General features: G+C 37.3%; 1 protein-coding gene and 1 non-coding gene across 4 annotated transcripts in view; one reads left to right on the top strand and one right to left on the bottom strand.

The window, feature by feature from the left end:
• The window catches only part of RMDN2 (regulator of microtubule dynamics 2), a 67,151-nt gene extending 46,937 nt beyond the window's left edge, over positions 1-20,214 (top strand). For all 3 annotated transcript variants that reach the window (XM_041756662.1, XM_041756659.1, XM_041756660.1), the window contains exons 7-12: positions 734-811; positions 5,888-5,986; positions 11,589-11,642; positions 11,969-12,049; positions 19,860-19,909; positions 20,014-20,214. In XM_041756662.1, the coding sequence (XP_041612596.1) occupies positions 734-811; positions 5,888-5,986; positions 11,589-11,642; positions 11,969-12,049; positions 19,860-19,909; positions 20,014-20,083 (432 nt within the window). In that variant the 3' untranslated portion in view covers positions 20,084-20,214. The remainder of the gene's footprint in view (positions 1-733; positions 812-5,887; positions 5,987-11,588; positions 11,643-11,968; positions 12,050-19,859; positions 19,910-20,013) is intronic.
• On the bottom strand, positions 2,994-3,100 carry LOC121492231. The gene has a single exon (XR_005988142.1). It is a non-coding gene; the product is annotated as a U6 spliceosomal RNA (small nuclear RNA).
• Positions 20,215-21,601: the final 1,387 nt, after the last annotated feature.

Below are 21,601 nucleotides of genomic sequence, written 5' to 3'. Positions count from 1 at the left end.
GCAAAAAGAATAAAAAACTATTTGGGAGATTGAAGATAATTATTCTGGATCTTGAAAGAAGTCACATAGTAGATGAGTATTACTTTTTCAAAGATGGGGATTAGTCTTTTGGTCATGAGCTCACCAACATCATATACATGACTAGGACTAATTAGTTAACATTTCTTGCATATTGATTTGGTGGAAGGAATAGAATCCAATCTAGGGCTTAAACTTAACATGATAAGTGAATAAAATAAGTAATGTATGTGTACATCATTTATAATGTGGCCTTTAGCTTTGATAACTCAATATAAATGGTCAGAATCTGTTTTCCAGCTCTCTAAAACCATTTAATAATGTCAGGGGAGTAGATTCCTCCACCACCTAGTTCTGCTATTCTTTCCTCCATTATATCCTAATCATTTGATATTTGCAAGCATGCTTCCTAATAGTAAGTATTAGCTAGGCAAGGCATGGGCAGACAAAAATGTCAGCCAGATATGTTCTATTTTCATAGTCGCATTTGGCTTTAAATTATCCATAGCTTAATTAAATCATAGTCAAAGTCTGGTTCTACTTGTGAGCAATCATTTTTGATAATTGAATTATTGGTAAGACTTACTTGTGTTAATGATAGGGATTGAGGAAGAGGACCAAACAACACGTAAAGCCCCTTGAACTTACTAGGCACACTTCCATTCAACACTGCTTAAAATCTGAGAGATGATACTTATTTTGAATTTTCTTTCAGGAACATCTAGATAAAGCAATCCAATTTTTACCTGAAGAACCCTTTTTGTATTACCTCAAAGGAAGATACTGTTATACTGTGAGTTGAATATTTTTATCTACAAGTCTTATTTAAATACACTATGATCACATGATATATTTTCAGTGCCTTATTCTTTAAGTGTTTTACTTAGTGCCTACTATAAGGAAAATGGTAAAATCCATACATATTTTATGAGTTTATGATTGATTTCTTTCTGTACTGTGTTACTGTGTTTTCTGTACTGTGTTACATACAGTATATAATTTTTGCCCTTTACCATCTCTCTATTTCCCCTTGCAGCAATCACTTGTCTCCTTCGTGCTCTCAGGTGGTGACCAATCATCTACATGTATGTGTCCTATATTGGCACATTACTGTTTGTTTTGTGAGAGGACTTTTTCATTTATCAGAGTATACTGAGCATAAATTACATGCCCACTGTTCTTGTCTTCAAAGAACTGAATTTAGAAAGGCACATGAAACCTATAGAAATAAATCAAGGCAGCTGGCGAGTGTAAAATCCGGTGTCTTAAATGATGTTAGTTTATAGAAAATTAACAGAATGTGAAAATCTATCTTAAGAGATGCATGAAAAAATTATGCTGAAGAGAAATGCTATTTCTGAATGCGAAAATTAGCATAAGCAAAAGAGGAAGTTTTTAATTGAGGTTTGAGGATTAGGAATGGAGAAGGAAGCTTTTTTACTAAACACCTGCTATGTAACAAATGTGCAGTTTATACTTTTTATTTCTTATGTCCTTTAACCATTGAAACAGCTCTGTAAGCAATTTTTATTATGCCAGTTTTAAATATTTAGAATATGAATCTTCATTAAGGTAGGAGACCCCTCAGGCTTAAAAACCATTGACCAACATCACATGAGTCTGGGGCTTGGATGTACATTATTTGTTTAGATTTCTTTCTTAAAAAAAGAAATCTGGAAAGACCACAACTACATGGAGGTTAAATAACATGCTACTAAACAATGAATGGATCAACCAAGAAATCAAAGAAGAAATAAAAAAAATACACAGAAACAAGTGAAAATGAAAACACAATGATCCAAAATCTTTGAGATGCAGCAAAAGTGATTCTAAGAGGGAAGTATATAGCAACTGAGGCCTACCTCAAGGAGCAAGAAAAAATCTCAAACAACTTAATATTACACCTAAAGAACTAGAAAAAGAAGAACAAACAAAACCCACATCCAGGAGAAGGAAAGAAATAATAGAGATTAGAGCAGAAATAAATGATATAGAAACTAAAAAAAAGAAAAAAATAGAACAGTTCAGTGAAACCAGAAATGGTTCTTTGAACAGATCAATAAAATTGATAAACCTCAAACTCATCAAAAAAAAAAAAAAAGAGGACTCAAATAAACAAAATCAGAAACAAAAGAGGAGAAATAACAACTGACACCACAGAAATACAAAGGATTATAAGAGAATATTATGAAAAAGTATATGCCAACAAACTGGACAATTTAGAAGAGATGGATAAATGCCTAGAAACATATAAACTACCCAAACTGAAACAAGAAAAAATAGAAAATTTGGACAGACCAATTACTAGCAATGAAATTGAATCAGTAATCCAGAAACTTCTAACAAAAAAAAAGTTTAGATGTATTCACAGGTGAATTCCACCATATATTTTTTAAAAGATTTTATTTATTTATTCATGAAATACACAGAGAAAGGGAGAGAGAGGCAGAGACACAGGCAGAGGGAGAAGCAGGCTCCATGGAGGGAGCCCGATGCAGAACTCGATCAGGGGACTCCAGGACGCCCTGGGCCGAAGGCAGGCGCCAAACTGCTGAGCCACCCAGGGATCCCCTCCACCATGTATTTAAAGAAGAGTTAATACCTATTCTTCTCAAACTTTTCCAAAAAGTAAAATAGGAAGGAAAACTTCCAAATTCATTCTAATAGGTCAGCATTATCCTGATTCCAAAACCAGTTATAGACAATAAAAAAGAGCTACAGACTACTATCTCTGATGAACATAGATGCAAAAATCCTTGACAAAATATTAGCAAAACAAATCCAACAATACATTAAAAAAATCTTTGACTATGATCAATGGGATTTATTCCTGGAATGCAAGGTTGGTTCAGTATTTGCAGATCAATCAGTGTGGTACATCCTGTTATTAAGAGAAAAGATAAAAACCACATGATCAACTCAATAGATCCAGTAAAAGCATTTGACAGAGTACATATCCATTCTTTTTTTATATATAAAAGTATGAACACTTCACGAATTTGCATGTCATCCTTGCGCAGGGGCCTTGCTTACCTTCTCTGTGTCATTCCAGTTTTAGTATATGTGCTGCCGAAGCAGGCACCATATCCGTTCTTGATAAAACCCTCAACAAAGTTAGTTTAGAGAACATACATCAACATAACAAAGGCCTTATATGAAAAATCCACAGCTAATGTTATACTCAGTGGTGAAAAACTGAGAGATTTTTCCCCTAAGATCAAGAACAGGACAAGGATGTCCACTGTCATTACTTTTATTCAACTGGAAGTCCTAGCCACAGCAGTCAGACGAGAGAAGGAAATAAAAGGCTTCCAAATTGGTAAGGACGAAGCAAAACTTTCACTATTCACAGATGAGATGATATTATATATAGAAAACTCTAAGGACTCTGCCAAAAAATTACTAGAACTGATGAACGAATTCAGTAAGGTCACAGGATACAAAATCCTGTTGCATTTCTAAAATCCATTGTATCTCTAAAAAGAAGAGAGAGAAAGTAAGAAAACAATCCCATTTATAATTACAAAAATAATAAAATATCTAGGAATAAACTTAACCAAAGTGGTAAAAGACCTGTACTCTGAAAACTATAAAAAGTTGATGAAAGAAATTAAAGATGACCCAAAGAAATGAGAAGACATTCCATGCTTATGGATTGAAAGAACAAATATTGTCAAACTGTCTATACTACTTAAAGCATTCTATAGACTTAATTCAATTTCTATCAAAATACCAATAGCATTTTTCACAGAACTAGAATAAACAATCGTAAAATTTGTATAGAATTTGTATAGAGCCAAAGCATTCTTGAAAAATAAAAACAAACTGGCAGTATCACAATTCCAGGTGTCAAGTTATATTACAAAGCTGTAGTGATCAAAACAGTATGATACTGGCACAAAAATAGACACAGATCAATAGAACAGAATAGAAATCCCAGAAGTAAACCCACAATTGCATAGTCAATCTTTGACAAAGGAGAAAAGAATTTGCAATGGGAAAAAGTCTCTTCAACAAACAGTGTTGGGAAAACTGGACAGTTACGTGCAGAAGAATGAAACTGGACCACATTCTTACATCATACACCAAAAAAAAAAAAAAAACAAAACAAAACCCTCAAAATGAACTAAAGACCTAAATGTGAGGCCTGAAACCATAAAAATTCCAGAAGGGAGTACAGACAGTAATTTCTCTGACATTGGCCATAACAACATCTTTCTAGATATATCTCCTGAGGCAAGGGAAACAGAAGCAAAAATAAACTATTGGATATACATTAAAATAAAAAGTGCACAGCAATAGAAACAACCAACAAAACTAAAAAACAATCTCCTTAATGGGGAAGATATTTGCAAATGACATATCAGTAGTGTCCAAAAAACATAAAGAACTGATACAACTCAACACTCAAAAACAAATAATCCAGGTTTAAAATGGACAGAATGCATAAAGAGACACGTCTCCAAAGAAGAAGTACACAGGACCAACAGATACATTTGAAAAGATGCTCAGCATCACCAGGGAAACACAAATCAAAACCACATTGAAATATCACTTCTGATATTCTATCAGAATGGCTAACATCAAAAACACAAAAAATAACAAGTGTTGGTGAGGATGTAGAAAAATAGGTACCCTCATACACTATTGGTTGGAATGCAAATTGGTGCAGACACTGTGGAAGATAATATGGAGGTTCCTCAAAAAATTAAAAAATAGAATCACCCTATGATCCAGTAATCACACTGCTGAGTACCCACGGAATACAGAAACTTTAATTCAAAGGGATACATGTGCCCCATTGTTTATCTTAGCATTATTTTCAATAGCCAAATTATGAAAGCAACCAAAGTGTCCATCAATAAATGAATAGATAAAGAAGAAGTGGTATATTATACCATACAATGGAATATTATTCAGCCATAAGAAATGAAATCTTGCCATTTGCAGCAACATGGATGGATCTAGACTATAGTGCTAGGTGAAATAAGTCAGTCAGAGAAAGGCAGATACCATATGATTTCACTCATATGTGGAATTTAGAAAACAAAATAAATGAACAAGAGAACTAAAAAAGAGACAACCCAAAAAACAGAATCTTATCTATAGAGAACAAACAGATGGTTATCAGAGGTGAGGTGGGTAGGGGATTAAGGGGATAGATGAAGGAGATTATGAGTCCACTTATCTTGTAGAGCACTGAGTAACATATGGAATTGTTGAAGCACTATACTGTATCCCTGAAACAAATATAACTTTGTATGTTAATTATACTGGAATTAAAATGGGGGAGGGGAAGGAAGCAAAAAATAAATGATAATATGAAATTTAATTTTGGTGGTTATTGGTTAAAAAAATTTTCTTCTGGATTGTAAATATGTATACTGGGCCCTCACTCTATACTCCTTCTGGGTTGAGGATCCTTGTTCTATGTACATTTCTGAGATGCTGTGTTCTGTGTCAGGTTGATAGCACAGAGTAATCAGGAAGGAACAAAGATGGGGTCTAGTAGCTCCTACATTTTGTGCAAAGAAATACTGGGTGGTTATCCCAGAATCTTGAATCACTTGAATAAACAGGATCAGCCTTATTCCCCATCCCTTTCTCTGATTGAACACAAATCTTATCATGGATGTTTCAAATTGGTTTGGTAACCAGTGCTTTTAGAGCTCATATTTTGTTAGAACTATAAAAAAAAAAAAAAGGTAGAATATTAATGCCATAAAGGTGATCTCTATCATATATGTTATTTAAAGATATTTATATATATATACATATACGTACATACACCAAACATCTAACTGAGGAGAGATTATTTATTCAAAATGTGCACAAATTCCTAAGAATGATGTTGTCTCTGTGTTTACAGGTCTCCAAACTGAGCTGGATTGAGAAAAAAATGGCTGCTACTCTGTTTGGAAAAATACCATCCTCAACAGTGGAAGAAGCTTTGCAAAATTTCCTTAAGGTATACTTTGTCTATCCATTATTTCAGTATCAAACAGGCTGCTGCCTGTACCAGTCCCTCCTACCCCTCTCCGTGAATAGCTCTCTAATGGGAGCTGTGGTTGAACCCTAGTCTTAGCATATCCAAACTGCTTCCCAGAGCAGCTAGCTATGCCCTGGGTCCTAGCCGCATGGCCCTTACTACCAAATCCAAGAGCAGCTCTCCAGGTCATGTGAGTATACGCAAAAGCATTTGTGATTATTAGACTTGTTCCCAAATACTCCTAATTAGCCTACTAGAGAGCCAGTTTAATCTTGAAGAACTAGGGACACCTGGGTAGCTCAGCAGTTGAGCGTCTGCCTTCCGCTCACCACGGTGTGATCCTAGAGTTCCGGGATCCAGTCCCACATTGGGCTCCCTGCAGGGAGCCTGCTCTCCCTCTGCCTATGTCTCTGCCTTCTCATGAATAAATAAGTAAAATCTTTTAAAAAAAATCTTGAAGAACTAAAAGGTGCCAGAAGGAAGAGTTATTATTTTAAAAGCCATCCCATAAGTTGCAGATAGTCTTATGGAATATTCTTGGAGAATCAGACCAAACCAGTATTTTCATTCCTATCTTAAAATGTATAATTGCTATGCTAATAAAACTCTGAAGAGTAATATGTGTGTGTGCACATAATCAGCTTCCTCATGGGCTAATCCCTGTGTCTTTCTCTGGAAGCAATTATAGAATCTTATAGACCCTAAGATGTTTTTTTCTTTCCTGATCTACCTATTTCAGATTTGTAACAACAGACAGACAAAATCAGGCTCTAGACTGTGTTATCCAACATACTGTACATGCTCATATTTTTCTGTTGTATGTTAGGGATTGATCTTATAGAACTGAAAGGGAATTTAGAGAATATGTATTCTCAGATCGCAAATAGGTTTCATTTATACTTTCCATTACTGAGTGAATGGTTCGTGCCTACCTCCAGTGCTCTGTGGAAAAAATAAGTGTTCTGAGATCAAGTACGAGCCCAATGGAAAAGAATGCAGGATATAAAAGCACAAGGGGCAGACATGTCTTAGTTTTTATTTAACGTGATCTTTTTTGTTTTATAAAAGGAAATCAGTACCTCAGGAACTTAATTTTTTTAGTGTTACACAGTGGCAGACCAAAGATATGAATGTAGTCTAAGATTATATCATTCCAATTTCTTCACCTTTTTTCCTACCCCTGAGAATTTGTTCTTTTATTTTACATTTTGTAAGAATTTAAGATCATGGTATATTTAAGATAAATAGTTCAATAGAAGACACTAAGCTAATTAGGAAAAATATCATTTGGACTTGAAACTCATTTATTCATATTATAAAGTTATAAGCAGGGGCTCAGGTTTTTAGGACATTGCGCAGAAATTCTTAAGTTGCTAGTGTACCTGAAATACTACCCAGATAAATAAAAAATGATCAGAGGCCCAATAATGTAGAGGTAAGGATTACAACCTCTAGAACCAGACCACCTGGTTAAATCTCAGTTCTGCCCCTTTCCAGTTCATTGGACAAGTTTCTTACCCCCTCTCTCAATTTAATCAATAATATGGAGATAACAGTACCTGAGTCATATAGTGTGTTGTGAAGATTAAATAAGTAAACGACAAGGAAATTGCTTAGAGAGTACTCCACACCTAGTAAGAATTTTAACTCCATGAAATTGTCAACATCGTGGCAAACCATCTTGGGGACCTGACAATTCAGTCATGACTTAGATTCCATCTGAAAATGTGCTTCATGGTGTTTGCTAAGGAGCGAGAAGGCATCAGGAAAGCTTCTTCCTGCATCAGCTGCCACAGCTGAGGGTGCTGAGGAGTCCAGAGTGCTAAGGGTAAAGGCTGAAAGGATGTAAGAAAACTGGGAGGTGGAAGGTGAGAAAGAAACTTGGATCCCACACCCAAGGGGAGTCTGCAACCTGTGGTCCCAGCAGGAGGTCATGTTTTTGGAACCCAGACTGTAGGACTCCTGTCCCCAACTCTGTCCTTCCAAAGAGGGTTCACAGGGGCCAGGAATGTGTCCCCAGACCATCCAGCTCCGTTTTGTAGAGATCTGGAGCACTGGCTTTAGAATCAGACAGTCTGAGACCTGAACCTTTTCCTATCTGTATGACCTGGCCATGTTTCTTTATTTCTCCTAGTCTTAAATTCTTCATCGATAAAGCAGACATAATAATACCTACTTTATATGGTTTTTGTGAAGATAAATAAATTAATACATAAAATTTTCTTAGCTCAGGGTCTAGCACATTAAGTACTCTAACTAAAAATAAATGTTAGCTGCTATTATTATATAGCTCCTCCAACTGATGAAATCTGATCCTCCACAGCATCACAGCCACTAGGGAGGTAGTTTTTGGCCAGGAGTCATCTATGAATCCTCTGTGGGAATTTTCTCAAACTATAGCATGCTTTCCACCTCATCCAAAATTCTGGCATGATTCCCTCAGGCAGTGGTTCTCAAATTTGGCTATACACAAGAATCATCTGGAGAGCTTTAAAAAAGGCCAGTCCAGGCCACAACCCAGACTAATAATTTCAGAATCTTTGAATATATTAAGGTATAGTTTATATACAATAAAATGCACCCATTTGAAGTCTACAGATCATTGTAGTTTGACAAATTTATATACTTGTGTAACCACCACCATTTTAAGATATAGAACATTTCCATCACCCTTAAGCGTTATCTTTGCCCCTTTACTGTCAATTTCCCTCACTCCCCGCCCCAGGCAACCACTGATTTGCTTTCTGTCACTATAGATTAGTTTAGCCGATTCTGAAATTTTATATAAATGGAATCATAGAGCTTGTACTTTGTGTATATCAGCTTCCTTTGTTCAACATATTTTGAGATTCATTCATTTTATCAATGTATCAGTAGTTCCTTTTTACTGCCTAGTAATACTGCATTTTGTGTACATACCATGGTCTGCTTATGCATTTATGTATTGGTAGTTAGGGTAAACATGTCAGTTGTGTCCAGTTTGGGGCTACCATGAATATAGCTCCTATGAACATTCATATACAAGCTTTTATGTAGATATGTTTTGAATTTTCTTTGGTAAGTACCTGGGAATGGACTTGTTGGGTCATAAGGGAAGTATTTTTAAAACTTGATCTGTGTTTTTAAAGCTCTTCTTGTACAGTCTATGGCATGATTGACAGCCCAGGACCAGTACCTGAGTGTGTGTAGTAGGTAACAGGTGTGGCAATGTTGGAGGATTGGTGGCCCTGGTCTCCCCCACTCTTTGCAACATATGATCCCTGGATCTCCCTTAGTGGTTTTACCACCTGCAGAACCTTCATCTGTGTCCTGATACAATGGAGGGCTGCTGCTTGAGGTTATGAGATTTCTTAAAATAATGCTAGTTTATTCAGTAATCTTTTTAAGCACATACTTAGTACCAGCGTGTCAAATGTAGGGGATACAGAAATGATCAACACAGCTCCTCCCTCCAGGAACTTGTACAGCCAAGACCAAGTAAACAACCACAATATTCTCTGCCTAGTGTTATTATAGAGTGTTCTAAGAGCCTAGCTAGAAACTGCTCCTTAACTAGAACATTCTACTGAGCAACACTACCTTCCTTGTTATTCGGGTAAGCCATTTGGTAAAAACTCAGACTCTGCTCCATTTTAGGAAGTTGGTATTGTTAGTAGCTTGTATATATTCCTTTGACTTTTTAAAAAAAATCATGAGCACATAAAGAGATGTTCTAATTTATAGTCCTTACAGATAATTAAACATAAGTGCTAAGGTATGTATGCAGAATTAAAATGCCAACATTAAAAAAATAAGCTGCTTATGCTCATATGTTGGAGCACATTTTCCAGACAGGATTTGGACAGAGCTGGGCAACTATTAGACATAGAAGGTAAAACTGAACAAAGTTTAATTGAGGTATTTCTTATTAGAGTGACTCAAGAAATGCACTTATTAGACTCAAAGAGTTGAGATGAAAGTAATGGGACAGGAGTGGAGCAGCATAACCAGAATCCATCAGCACCATGGATGATTCTCCAGGCTTTTCAAAGCTCTGGCTAGGACTGGACTTGACAATGTCTTTCATCTGTTGGCAGCCTTATGATCTCACTAGCAAGTTCTTGGCCAGATCCATACACTGTTCATCTACTTGATCCTAAAAAGTTATACCCAAGGTGGTTCCCTAGTCCAAGAGACTTTGTCCTCCACCTCCTCTAGAATCCTTGCCTTTTGAATTTTATAGACAGTAAATGTTCTTTACTAAAGATGTGCATTCCTTAGCACAGGAATGCTTAGGTCTTAGCTTCCCCTCCATCTTTAAGATGTATGTATCCTTTGATTCAGTGATCAACTTCCAGAAATCTGTCCTACAGACATGATCACACATGTGCACAAGCATATAGGAACAAGTATGTTCATTGATCCTTATTAGTAACAGTAAAAAAAATTCTAATAGAGAATGCTCAATTTAATTATGGCATATGTGTAGTATGAAATGCAGCTCTTAGGAACAATGAGGTAGATTTGTGTATGCTAACAAAAAAATGTGTCTGTGATATGTTGTGGGAAAAAAGTTTTGGACCAATATGTAGAAATGTTCCCTTATTAATTTTTTTCAAAAGTGAATTTTTTAAAAATTTGTGTTTACTTGATAAAAGGTCTGGTAGGATGCATGTCAAACTGTTGATACTGGTTACCCCTGGGGAATGAGATTGAAATTGAAGATGAAATTAGTACAAAGAAACTTCCACTTTTCAATTTTAAAAATGTCCATATTATTTGTATCTTGTAAAACAACCCCATCTTTGTAAGTTTTTTAAAGAAACCTTCTTCTCTTGGGTTCTGCATCTCTCTGGATTGAGTTCCAGGGTCAGATTGGGAGCTTATTTGCATAGGCCCTTACAACAGCAGAAGCTGACTCTGACCGAAGATTGACTTGGGTTAAAAGTGCTTTCTAGTAGCAGTGCCAGATGCCTGAAAAAAAAGTTCTTATTCACCAGAGATATAGAAAGGGAACTGGTGCATAAGAGTTTAGTAGATGAGGAGTAAAGTGCCTACATAATACCCACTTATTAAAATCTGCAAGTAGGTCTGCTACTTTGGTTGTTTCACAAGTCTGTCTCTTCTTTCAAAATACTTGATGTGATGGACTTCAGATATGATTCAACTCATGAGATGTGTCGAAATCCTAAGAAATCAAGTACTAATGCAGTGGAGTGGAGGATGCTAGCCATGGGATACCAGTTATCCTCTACTCATTTCCTAAATAGATTTGAATTGTATAGGACTTGTCCTGGGAGAGTGTATCACCAATTGTTTTTGTTTTTGAGAGGAATCAAGAGAAAGGATAGGTTATACAAAGGAATCTCAAAATCTTAATGTATTGTGTCTCATTGTTTCATGAGCCCTATGAGCTGTATAACCTCAAAAGCTGTATTTCTATCTAAAAGATACTGAACGGATAAAATGATGCTAATGTAACATAATCAACCTAAATTTTTAGGACAATTTGGTTAATATTTGATTTATTAAGATATATCATCTTTGCTGGTTGTTTCAATATTGGCTTGTTATTCTCTTTTCTGTTTTCTCTTAAAATCAGGTTGAAGAACTACACCCTGGTTTTTCTAAGTCCAATTACTTGTACTTGGCCAAGGTAAGAAAGACTACTGTTTTGGGTGCTTGGGTTTTTTGTTTTTTGTTTTTTTTTAAAGATTTTATTTATTTAGAGAGTATGAGTAGGATGTAGGGCACAGGGAGAGGGAGAGAGTGAATTTCAAGCAGACCCTGTACTAAGAAAGAAGCCCTATATGGGGCTCAATCCCACAACGCCAAGATCATGACCCAAGCCAAAATCAAGAGTCCGAGGGCTTACCTACTGAGCCACCCAGGTGCCCCAGGAAGCCTGCTATTTTGAGATCACTTTGAGTCCATTACATAAAGATGTGATTGTGTTTCATATTGACTATTTTTCATTTCTAGTGTTACATTGATCTTGAACAAGCAGATAACGCTGTGAAGTTTTGTAATTTGGCAGTGTTGCTTCCTTGTGTTACCAAAGAGGTAAGTCCCAACAGTGACAATGAGGGCTGTTATATTATTAGTACTTTTCTGGCTTCAAACATGAACAACTGGCTTAGATAAATCTGGATTTTTCTTCCACACTAAAACGTTTTGTATTTAACACATCCTATGAGGTTCTTAAAGTTGCTGTAGGTAACCCTTTACCAGAAGACTCCCTGTATCTTTAAGGGACACTCACATCATGTGCTAGCAGTTGAAACATCCTGATGTCTGTTTAATGTTAGCCAGCAGGGAATAGGCCAAGCCCCACTGAGAACGAAGGAGGAAAGCCTAATTCTGGGAAGCTGATGATTAAACTGTGATAGGCAACGGACAAGTAGGCTGCCTACCTTGGAGCAAGAGGACTGTCCACATGGCTGCCATCTTCAATCCCCAACTTCAACCCCACAGCAGAGTGTGGCTATCTTCTACCATGAAGAAGATTTAAAATAATATATTAACATTGTGTTGGTCTTTGAAAACCTACCACTAATGAAGAAGAAACTATCATATTGCTTCTTGTCCTTTTGTTCACTAATTCAGGATTCTGGATGTGCTCTGTTTTAGGAATTTCAGAGTAAACACCCCACTCAGTGTTCCTATGAGCCATATATTGGTGGTGTGGGAACAAAAGAAAAATAGATGAATGTTTTCCTGCTTCCTTCTCATACCACCAAACGTTATCATCCTCTGAATCACATCTAAAAGAAATGCCTCAAGGGGCACCTGGGTGGCTCAGTTGGTTAAGCGTCTGACTCTTAATTTCAAAAGTATGTCTTGATCTCAGGGTTATGAGTTCAAGCCCCATGTTGGGGTCTGCACTGGGTGTGGAGCCTATGTTTTTTTTTTAAAAAAAAAAAAAAGGAAAAAATGCCTCAGAAATAAGCATCCTTCTTCTTCTCTGTTGGAGCAACAGTGGCTCCATTATTTGTTGTGATCTTGAATATAAACATATAAGACATACCCACAGCCCTCTAGGAACTTATAGCCTAGAATATAAATTATATATCCAAATAACTATAGCTCAGGGTGGAAAGCCTAAAGTGCTAAGAGAGGTACAAGTAATTGGTTATGTAAATAGTGAATATGGAAATTATTTTCACCTAGAAAAGATCAAGTAGCATCAGAGGTGGGCTTTGAAGATATATGTGGAGCTGTGTGTGAAGCACATCTCAGGTCATGAACAAAGGCATAGAGGTGGAAAAGCAAAGATTTGTTCGCCTGGAGGGGAGGGGGTTTTCAGGATGGTCATGGGAAATAAGGATGACGGTGGTGGTGTGGGAGTGGAACAAGACCTGCCGGGAGCCTGAGGGTTCAGGAGTGCCCACGTCTGTACACAGGACTTATTAGGCGTCCATGGACCTTTCCAGCAACCACCTGCACAATGTCTTAGATGACTTCTATGTTTGGGATTTCCTACAAGGTCGATCATCCTTCCAACTCAGATCCCTGAGTTGGTTTTGTTGGTCAGTACTGAGCACAACAGCGCAGGATCAGTAGCTGCACTTCTCCAGAAGACGCTTTATAGATTTGGGGGGCAGAAAATAGATTTTGTTCCTCTGGTTGCTTGCTCCATATGAGTGATGGGGACCCTACCATCCTTTCCACCTCTCCTGGATTATGTCAGTTTAGGTTGCATAAAGTCATTTTAAACTGAGTGCCTATGCTTATTAGAATTTGAGATTAGGGGATGAGCAGTGGGTGTTATACTATATGTTGGAAAATTGAATTTAAATTTTAAAAATGTAAAAAAAAGAATTTGAGATTAGAACACAGTATGATAATGAGGCATAATACCTGGTTTGACATGCAAATATTTGTGCATGAAATTTAGAGTGCTCGCACAAGGGCTAAATATCAATGACCCCCAAGGTTTGGTCCTTGGTCCCTAAGTCTCTTCTCTCCTCTCACTCTTCCTCCTCCCTACCTCACAAGCCTGTTTTCTATGACTTCAAATGCTATCTACCTGCCAGGAGTCTTCAGATTTGTATCTCTAGACCTCTCTTCTGAGCTCTGGACCTATTTATCCGACTTCCTATGTAACATCTCTACTTGGAGGTTTTGCAGACATCTCAAACTTAACTCATCATCAGGCCTTTAGATCTGCTTTTCTCCATCTTCCCATCTACTAATTGGCACACTCATTCATCAGTTGGGAATGCTGGGAATCATCCTAGATACTTCCTTTTCCCTCAGCCCTCAACCCAGACATCCACCCAGTCCCCAGGTTCTCAGAATTCCTCTTCTAAAACATGCCATGAGTCATCCAACTGCCCTCTTGCTCTACTCCACCACTCCAAGCAGGATACACCCAAGTTCACCCAAACTACGTTGCCTCCCACTGGTCTCACAGCTTTCTTCCTCCCTCCTGGTCATTCTTGGCTCTCAATAGCAGCCAAAGCAGCAGATGAAACAAACCTCAGTGTGTCGCTTTGCTGCTTCAGAGTTTGAAACGTTTAGCATGTCCATCATGGCTCTGATGTATGTTCCCCGCTCTCCCCATCTCTGCACCCTGCTCTTCCCTGCCTTACACCTGTTGTTGCCTCCTCCTGTAATACCCTCTGCCCCCGCCCTGAGCCCTCCACTCCCTTTACTACCTTTATTGCTACTCACCCTTCAAGTCTCACCACAAATGTCATTTCTTTAGGAAAGACTTCCTTGACACACCCAGGCAAGAAAGTACCTCGTACTTTTCTTTCATATCTTTTAGCAGGGTTGTGGTTGCATAGTTATTTGTCTGATTGTTCCATGAGAGTCACAGCTAGATGTATTTCATTCACTCCTCTGTTCCCAGCACCAGGTGCCATGCCTGGCAGATCATAAGCATTCATTCATGGTAGGAAGAATCAGAAGACTAATACCCTGCAAATAAAAATAATAGTGCCAGTAGTGCTAATAAATAAGACTGATTATAAATGTAGCTAAGAGAGCTGGGCACTGTGGAAATATTTATGTAATAAAACAGCAGTAGTGAATATTTTCCATGTTACTTTTTTTTTCCAGTGATGTTTCCGTTTGTATATTCTAGGAGATTTTGTTTTGTTTTGTTTTGTTTTGTTTTGTTTTAAGTAGTAAATGTCCTATCAGGAATATCTCAATTTCTTTTTCAATTAGAAACTAGGCTGAGGAGAGTTATCTGTAGTACCCCTTCTCTCTGTAAGCTTTTCCTGACTGAAATATATCCCTCTAGTGATTCTGCTGACCAGTCTATTCATACCCAAAATGTCTAGCAGAGCCACAAATTACGGTTGAACACCCCTTCTTGCCCCGGCCATCAGTGCTCTCTCCCTCAGGTGACCTCGCAGGACCTATAGGCTGCTTTCTCATGGCACTTGTAACCTCTTCCTGGCATTGGAGTCACTGGTAACATGTCCTCCGTCCCTTCCAGGGAACTCTCATCACACTGCCCTTGATACTGGGAACATCAGCCCTTGGGCTCTAGGGCCCAGACTCATGCATGTGAGCCGCTCTAGATTCCCAGAACTTGAAATTGCGGTATTTTATTATTCACGTGGACTTTTCTTGACCCTAGGAAGGTAATCTCAGGTCCTGAGAAACATCCCGTTTTTAAAATAAAAGGGATCCTGTGTCTAAGGCAGTGTAAGAATGCTTGATGAGTGAAGTCATGACCACACCAGCAGCCTGGGAGTTGTTTTGCCTAGAGGAATGGTCCAAGTCATACTGACCTGGAGTATGCTGCAAAAGCTCCGCTCAAAAAGTACTATGTCATATCATGTTTTATGACAAGGGAGGTGCTAATCTGGTAAAGAAACAAACTGTTCTTAAATTTCTGTAATATTTGAAAGTGACATTAATTGCTCTTTTAAGGCAAACTCTTATAGGGCAGTAAATAAAATATGTGAGAAACAAGTCCAAGAAGAAGAGGACTCTGAGAGTGCTCACAGTAAGGAATACTTCATCCTGCCTAGCAAGTTCTTGGAAGTTAATGTGTTGTTTAAAATCCTGGACTGGGGATCCCTGGGTGGCGCAGCGGTTTGGCGCCTGCCTTTGGCCCAGGGCGTGATCCTCGAGACCCGGGATCGAATCCCACGTCGGGCTCCCGGTGCATGGAGCCTGCTTCTCCCTCTGCCTGTGTCTCTGCCTCTCTCTCTCTCTCTCTCTCTCTCTGTGACTATCATAAATAAATTTAAAAAAAAAATCCTGGGCTGTATCTCCATGCTGTTACATAGATTAAGAATCATCCCTCTGAGTAGTAACCACTCTTAGTAATACAATTCCTAATCCTGCTTTTAATTTTCTGTCTTAATTAAGACCTCATATTTGATTTTTAAATTAAGAGACTGGTTTTTCAGTTAAGTTTATAAAATATAATTCATCCACAGATGTTCATCCTGCCTTCCTGTTAAGGGAATACCACAGCTTAGTGTGATGAGCAGGTCACTTACTGAAATCCAGCAGTGTTGTCCAAGGTTTCCCATTTGTTAGAAATTCTGATTTGCCTATTTATTTCTGGTTTGAACTTATTTCTTATAGATTAACTCATCTGTGCTATCCATGCCTTGAGAATTCATTCTTCCTGGTACATTTTAAAAGAAATTAATAAGGCCACTAGAGGATGGACAGAGTTTTCCCACTCTCTGAACAGACATTTTCATGAGTTGCAGGCGGAGAGTGCTACTGTGTCTATACTCCTCTATTTCTACTCTTTGGGCTCTTATCTTTTACTGATTGACATTCTGAAATAGTCATTGAGCTTTCTCCATATTTAATGGCCTTGGTTGTATATTTTAAGTTGATCTTAAAAACACCTGAATGAAGTTTCTTAGACCTCCTTTTAATAATTTTCTTAAAATAACTGATGACACAGCATCGGTTTGGAATCAGCCATTCTTAACATGTACCCTGTCTAATCAAATTGATGTTTGATAATCATTCTCCAAATGCCAGGAGTATAACAACGTAATATAAGTCTTTCTCTCTCCTACTTATCTGAAGTTTTTGGCAGAGAGCATTGACATATTTTCCCATATGTGCTGCTTTCCTGTGGTGTTTATAAATCTCTTTCTGGCACGATAGTTATTTGTGACATGTCTTCTGTCCCTTTCAGGGAGCTCTAAGCTCATCACACTGCACTTGATATTGAAAATGTCAGCCCGTGGGCTCTAGGGCCTAGATTCATGCATGTGAACAACTTTGTATTCCCAGAATCTGAAACTGCAGTGTTTTATGGAGAGAACGTGTGCTGTCTCAACAGAATGGTTTGGGTAGTTTGAATCTGGGGAAGAAAAGATAACCTGAACTCAAAACCATAACCCAAATCCTTAGAAGATGACATTTGCACAAAAATGGCCAATATACTGAGTGCTTGAAACATAATGAAGACCTCAGAATTAATCACATAGCTGTGCAGTTGACATGTTACGAAGGAAAAAAAGTTACATGCAGGAGAGTATCGCACCATATGGGTGTAACCAATGTGGCAAAAACTTTAACTGGAGATTATCACTCAAGGATCAGCATAGAATTCATATGCAGAAAAATGAATAGATGAATGGATATAGGCAGTTCTCTAGCAGGCCCTACTTTCCCTCAGATTTCACACTGGAGAGGGGGTCTTTTAATATAATGAGGTTGGGGAAAGAGCCATAGCTCCACTGACTTAGCCTGTGTTACTGGAGAGAAGCCCTACAAATGTAATGAATGTGGCAAACCCTTCAGCTGAAGAACTAACTTTTGTTTACATGAGAGAACTCACACAGGAGAAGAACCCTTGGCCTGTCATCAGTGTGGAAATGCCTCCAGGAACAACTCATCTGTTAAACAGCATGAGTGAATTCACACTGCAGAAAAACTATCCTAATGTCATCTATGTGGTGAAGCCCTTAGCTGATGCTCTAACCTTAGCCATCATGAAAAACCCTATAAATGTAATGAGTGTAGAAGAGCCTTCAGCCTCAGCTTTAACCTTTATAGACACAAGAGTTTCCACAGGGGAGACACCCTACAGCCTTTAGCCAAACCTCAAGCTTTGGAAGCAAAACAAGATGGGAACAGCAAGTCTTTACGAGGAGGAGGAAGCCATTTGAGAAATAATAGATAATTTATGTTAGAGCAGCAATTCAATGAAATAAACATGAGAAACTGTTTCCTCATAGAGCAACATTCCAGGACATGTAAGGATTCTTACTGAATAAAACACTCTTGGTATCACAAATGAAGGAAAGTCTTCAATGATCACACATACCTTCAAGTTCTCACACTGGGGAGTCCCTCAGGCTTCTAGTCAAAGTAGGAATGCCTTTATCTGCCATTTATGTAAGAAAACTCCTACTGGAGAACAAAACAATCAAGAACCCTTTAGAACACAATTTAACAATTCAACATATAATTTAGACTTTTGGCAAAGGGTGTGGCACTGAAGATCATGTCATGTAAAAAGGTAGAACTGTAATGCATTCTTGGAAATGTTGAATGCAGAATATGGTAAAATGTAATGGGCAGTAAGATAGTCCCTCCTCAGTAGATTAATAAAAGTTGTTGATAGAAAATCTAATACATTGGCATTTGTCTTCAATCATGAAATGTTATGCTGAGTAATCGGGCCATTTTCTCTTTGTTTCATCACTATTGAAAGCTGATTAGTTTCTATTTTTTATGCAGCGCTAAACAAATTTACAAAGACTTTGTTCAAACAGAAAACAACTTTTAATGTAATTGAAAAATGTAGAATACAAAATAATGTGTTCTAATGATTATATTAGTGTTGAAATATGTATCCACATGGCAAGGGTGAATGGAAACATGAACACATAAACACATGCTATGTGATTCAGACATTTCAGGATACTGATGTGGGTGGTGTACATGCCCTACTTATTTTTTTTTAATTTTTTTTTACAGGCCCTACTTTATAAGACACTAAAAGCAAAGGCTTGGAATTGAGAAATATGCCTAAAAGCATTGAACCAAATGTACAATATGGCTGAAACGTTGAGTACTAGAGGGAGAGAAGAGATGAGAGCCTTGTGTACCTTTTTCCTAAAGGCAGGGGAAAAGACCAAGGGGTTTTTTTTTTTTGAAAAAAAATTCTAAAGATTATTTATTTGAGGGGGAGGAGGGAGCGAGAGAGAGAGGGAGAGCACACAATCAAGGGAGAGGAGCAGAGGGAGAGAGAGAAGCAGACTCCCGCTGAGCAGGGAGCCTGATGTGGGGCTCAATCCCAGGCCTCCAAGATCATGGCCTGAGCTCAAGGCAGATGCTTAATCTACTGACACAGGCGCCTCTCAATTAATGTCAAATACAAAAGTGTAGAGGAGTTCCCTGCCATCTGAATTTATCGCCACTGTTTCCAACATCCACTCTTGTTTTAAAGAAATAACAATACATGTGGAGTACTATAAAATATACTTGGTTTCTCATCTTAAATATAAACTACTTGATAAAGTCAGTAATGAAATGTGTATTTGCTAGTCTGGATCTTGCAGTGGAATCTCACATTTCTTCAAACTCTTCTAGTAGGGTTAGGACTTCTTGCACATGATACAGTTGAAGAAGAAAATAGTGTTACCATTAACACACTAGTAAGATCCAGCATGTCAGCTTACAGGGAAGGCTCTCTTTTTCCTGTGTCCCACCACTCCAAACCTGGTAGAGGAAGAGCCTAGAAATAGCTCTCCACATTATATGTGTTCTCAGAGATCTGAATCATGCCTGGTTCTAAGAAATATGTAATTTCTTTGTAATGGTCCTTTAGAATGTATCACCTCACTCCTCCAGAAATTGTTTCCAAGTACCCAGAGTAGCAGGATCAAAGTGTGAAATTTCATTATGTATTTGTATTTTTTTATAGGATAAAGATGCACAGAAAGAAGTGAAAAAAATAAGCACTTCCTTGAAGAGGTAAATAAAAGAACTTACTCTTCAACAAATCAGATGTGGTCTACTAAAATTCAAACTAATCCAAGTTGTGTTTTTTATTATCCTTTTTTCTTTTTTGATGTAAGGATGATGTGCTCAGATTTGAAGGTAAAATCACATTTCTTCAGAATGCATTCCACAAGTAGACAAAACTAATCATGTTATTTGAAGAAATCAACTTCCCATAATGTCAGTACAAAATGATCTTTAAACATGTATGATTATATTTTTCCTATCAATTAACTATAGTCTTCAGAATATTTCTTTAAATAAAATATTTAAATCAATTCAATAAAATGACCCCTAGTGATTCTTTTATTTCTGCTTCAGTGGAGACTTTTTAAAACAAAATTTCATTACTATGTATGAAAAATGGGAAAAATAGGCAAAGGTCATGAACAAGTCATTGATAGAAGAGGAAAAACAAAAGAGTAAATATATTGTAACTAGTACTCAGAAATGAGAATAAAATTACAGTAGGATACTGATTTGTCATCAAATTAGCAAGAATTTTTTTTTTCTTTCAAGAAATGTTCAGTGCTAATAATGATGCCATGACTTGAAACATTCTCCACCACAGCTGGCAGAAGGGTATTTTGACACAAATATTTGGTAAAATGTATCCTGAGCCTTAAAAATGTATTAACTCTTTAATCTTATGAGGTGATTTCAGTGAAATAGCTCTAAAGAGAAAGCGTATAATTATTTATGCACAAATGTTTATAACAGCATTATTTATTATGGCAAAACACTATGTGCAACAATAGAAAAGCATTTTACCATATTAAAATATAAATAATTACAACAGGGTATTATTTTGACATTGAAAAAATTCCAAAAATTGTGAAATGCACAAAGCATGTTAAGTGCAAGTACAAGGCAAAATAGTGTATACAAAGCATCTCAACTATATGAAAATATTTGCAGAAAAACGTCTATTGGAAAGATACTAATCTGGTAGCAGTTCATATTTCTTTGGAGTTAGGTTTTATTTCTTATATTTCCCATTTTTTCCCTACCAAAATAACACTTTAATTATCCATTGTAATGGATAATTAAACTTTTTTAAATTTTATTTGAATTCAATTAATGAACATATAATGTATTATTGGTTTCAATGGTAGAGATCAGTGACTCATCAGTCTTTTATAATACCCAATGCTCATTACATCACGTGCCCTCCTTAACAGCTATCACCCAGTTATCCCATCCCCCCACCTCTCTCTCCCCAGCAACCCTCAGTTTGTTTCCTATGATTAAGAGTCTCTTATGGTTTCTCTCACTCTCTGATTAATAAACTAAAAGGATTTTTTCATCGAACTTAACTAGCAATGATCTATAAAGATTCCTCACTACACTTTAACCAACCTCATCCTGGAAATCAGATCAAAACTTGAATTTCCTGTTTTCTATCCCAAATACAGGGGCACACACATACATTGATACACTCAAAATTTCAAGCCCTGACCTAGAGATGGCATTTAATCAAACTAAGCTAATTCCTCCCTCTGGTCGTTTACAGTGACCCATCAAGGTACCCGAATCAGTTTAACTGCTTCTGACCCAAACTCTTGACAACAGGTCTAATGTTGACCCTACTGGCTAGAAGGACAGGAGTCTGGCGGGTCTTTGCACAGATACGTAGTGTACACAAGGCTATGGATGCCTCTGGTT

The sequence above is a fragment of the Vulpes lagopus genome, chromosome 5 (genome assembly GCF_018345385.1).
Source record: "Vulpes lagopus strain Blue_001 chromosome 5, ASM1834538v1, whole genome shotgun sequence".
Taxonomy (NCBI): domain Eukaryota; kingdom Metazoa; phylum Chordata; class Mammalia; order Carnivora; family Canidae; genus Vulpes; species Vulpes lagopus.
The sequence above is the reverse complement of the archived record's forward strand: the minus strand, read 5'-3'. Positions and strand labels throughout refer to the sequence as shown.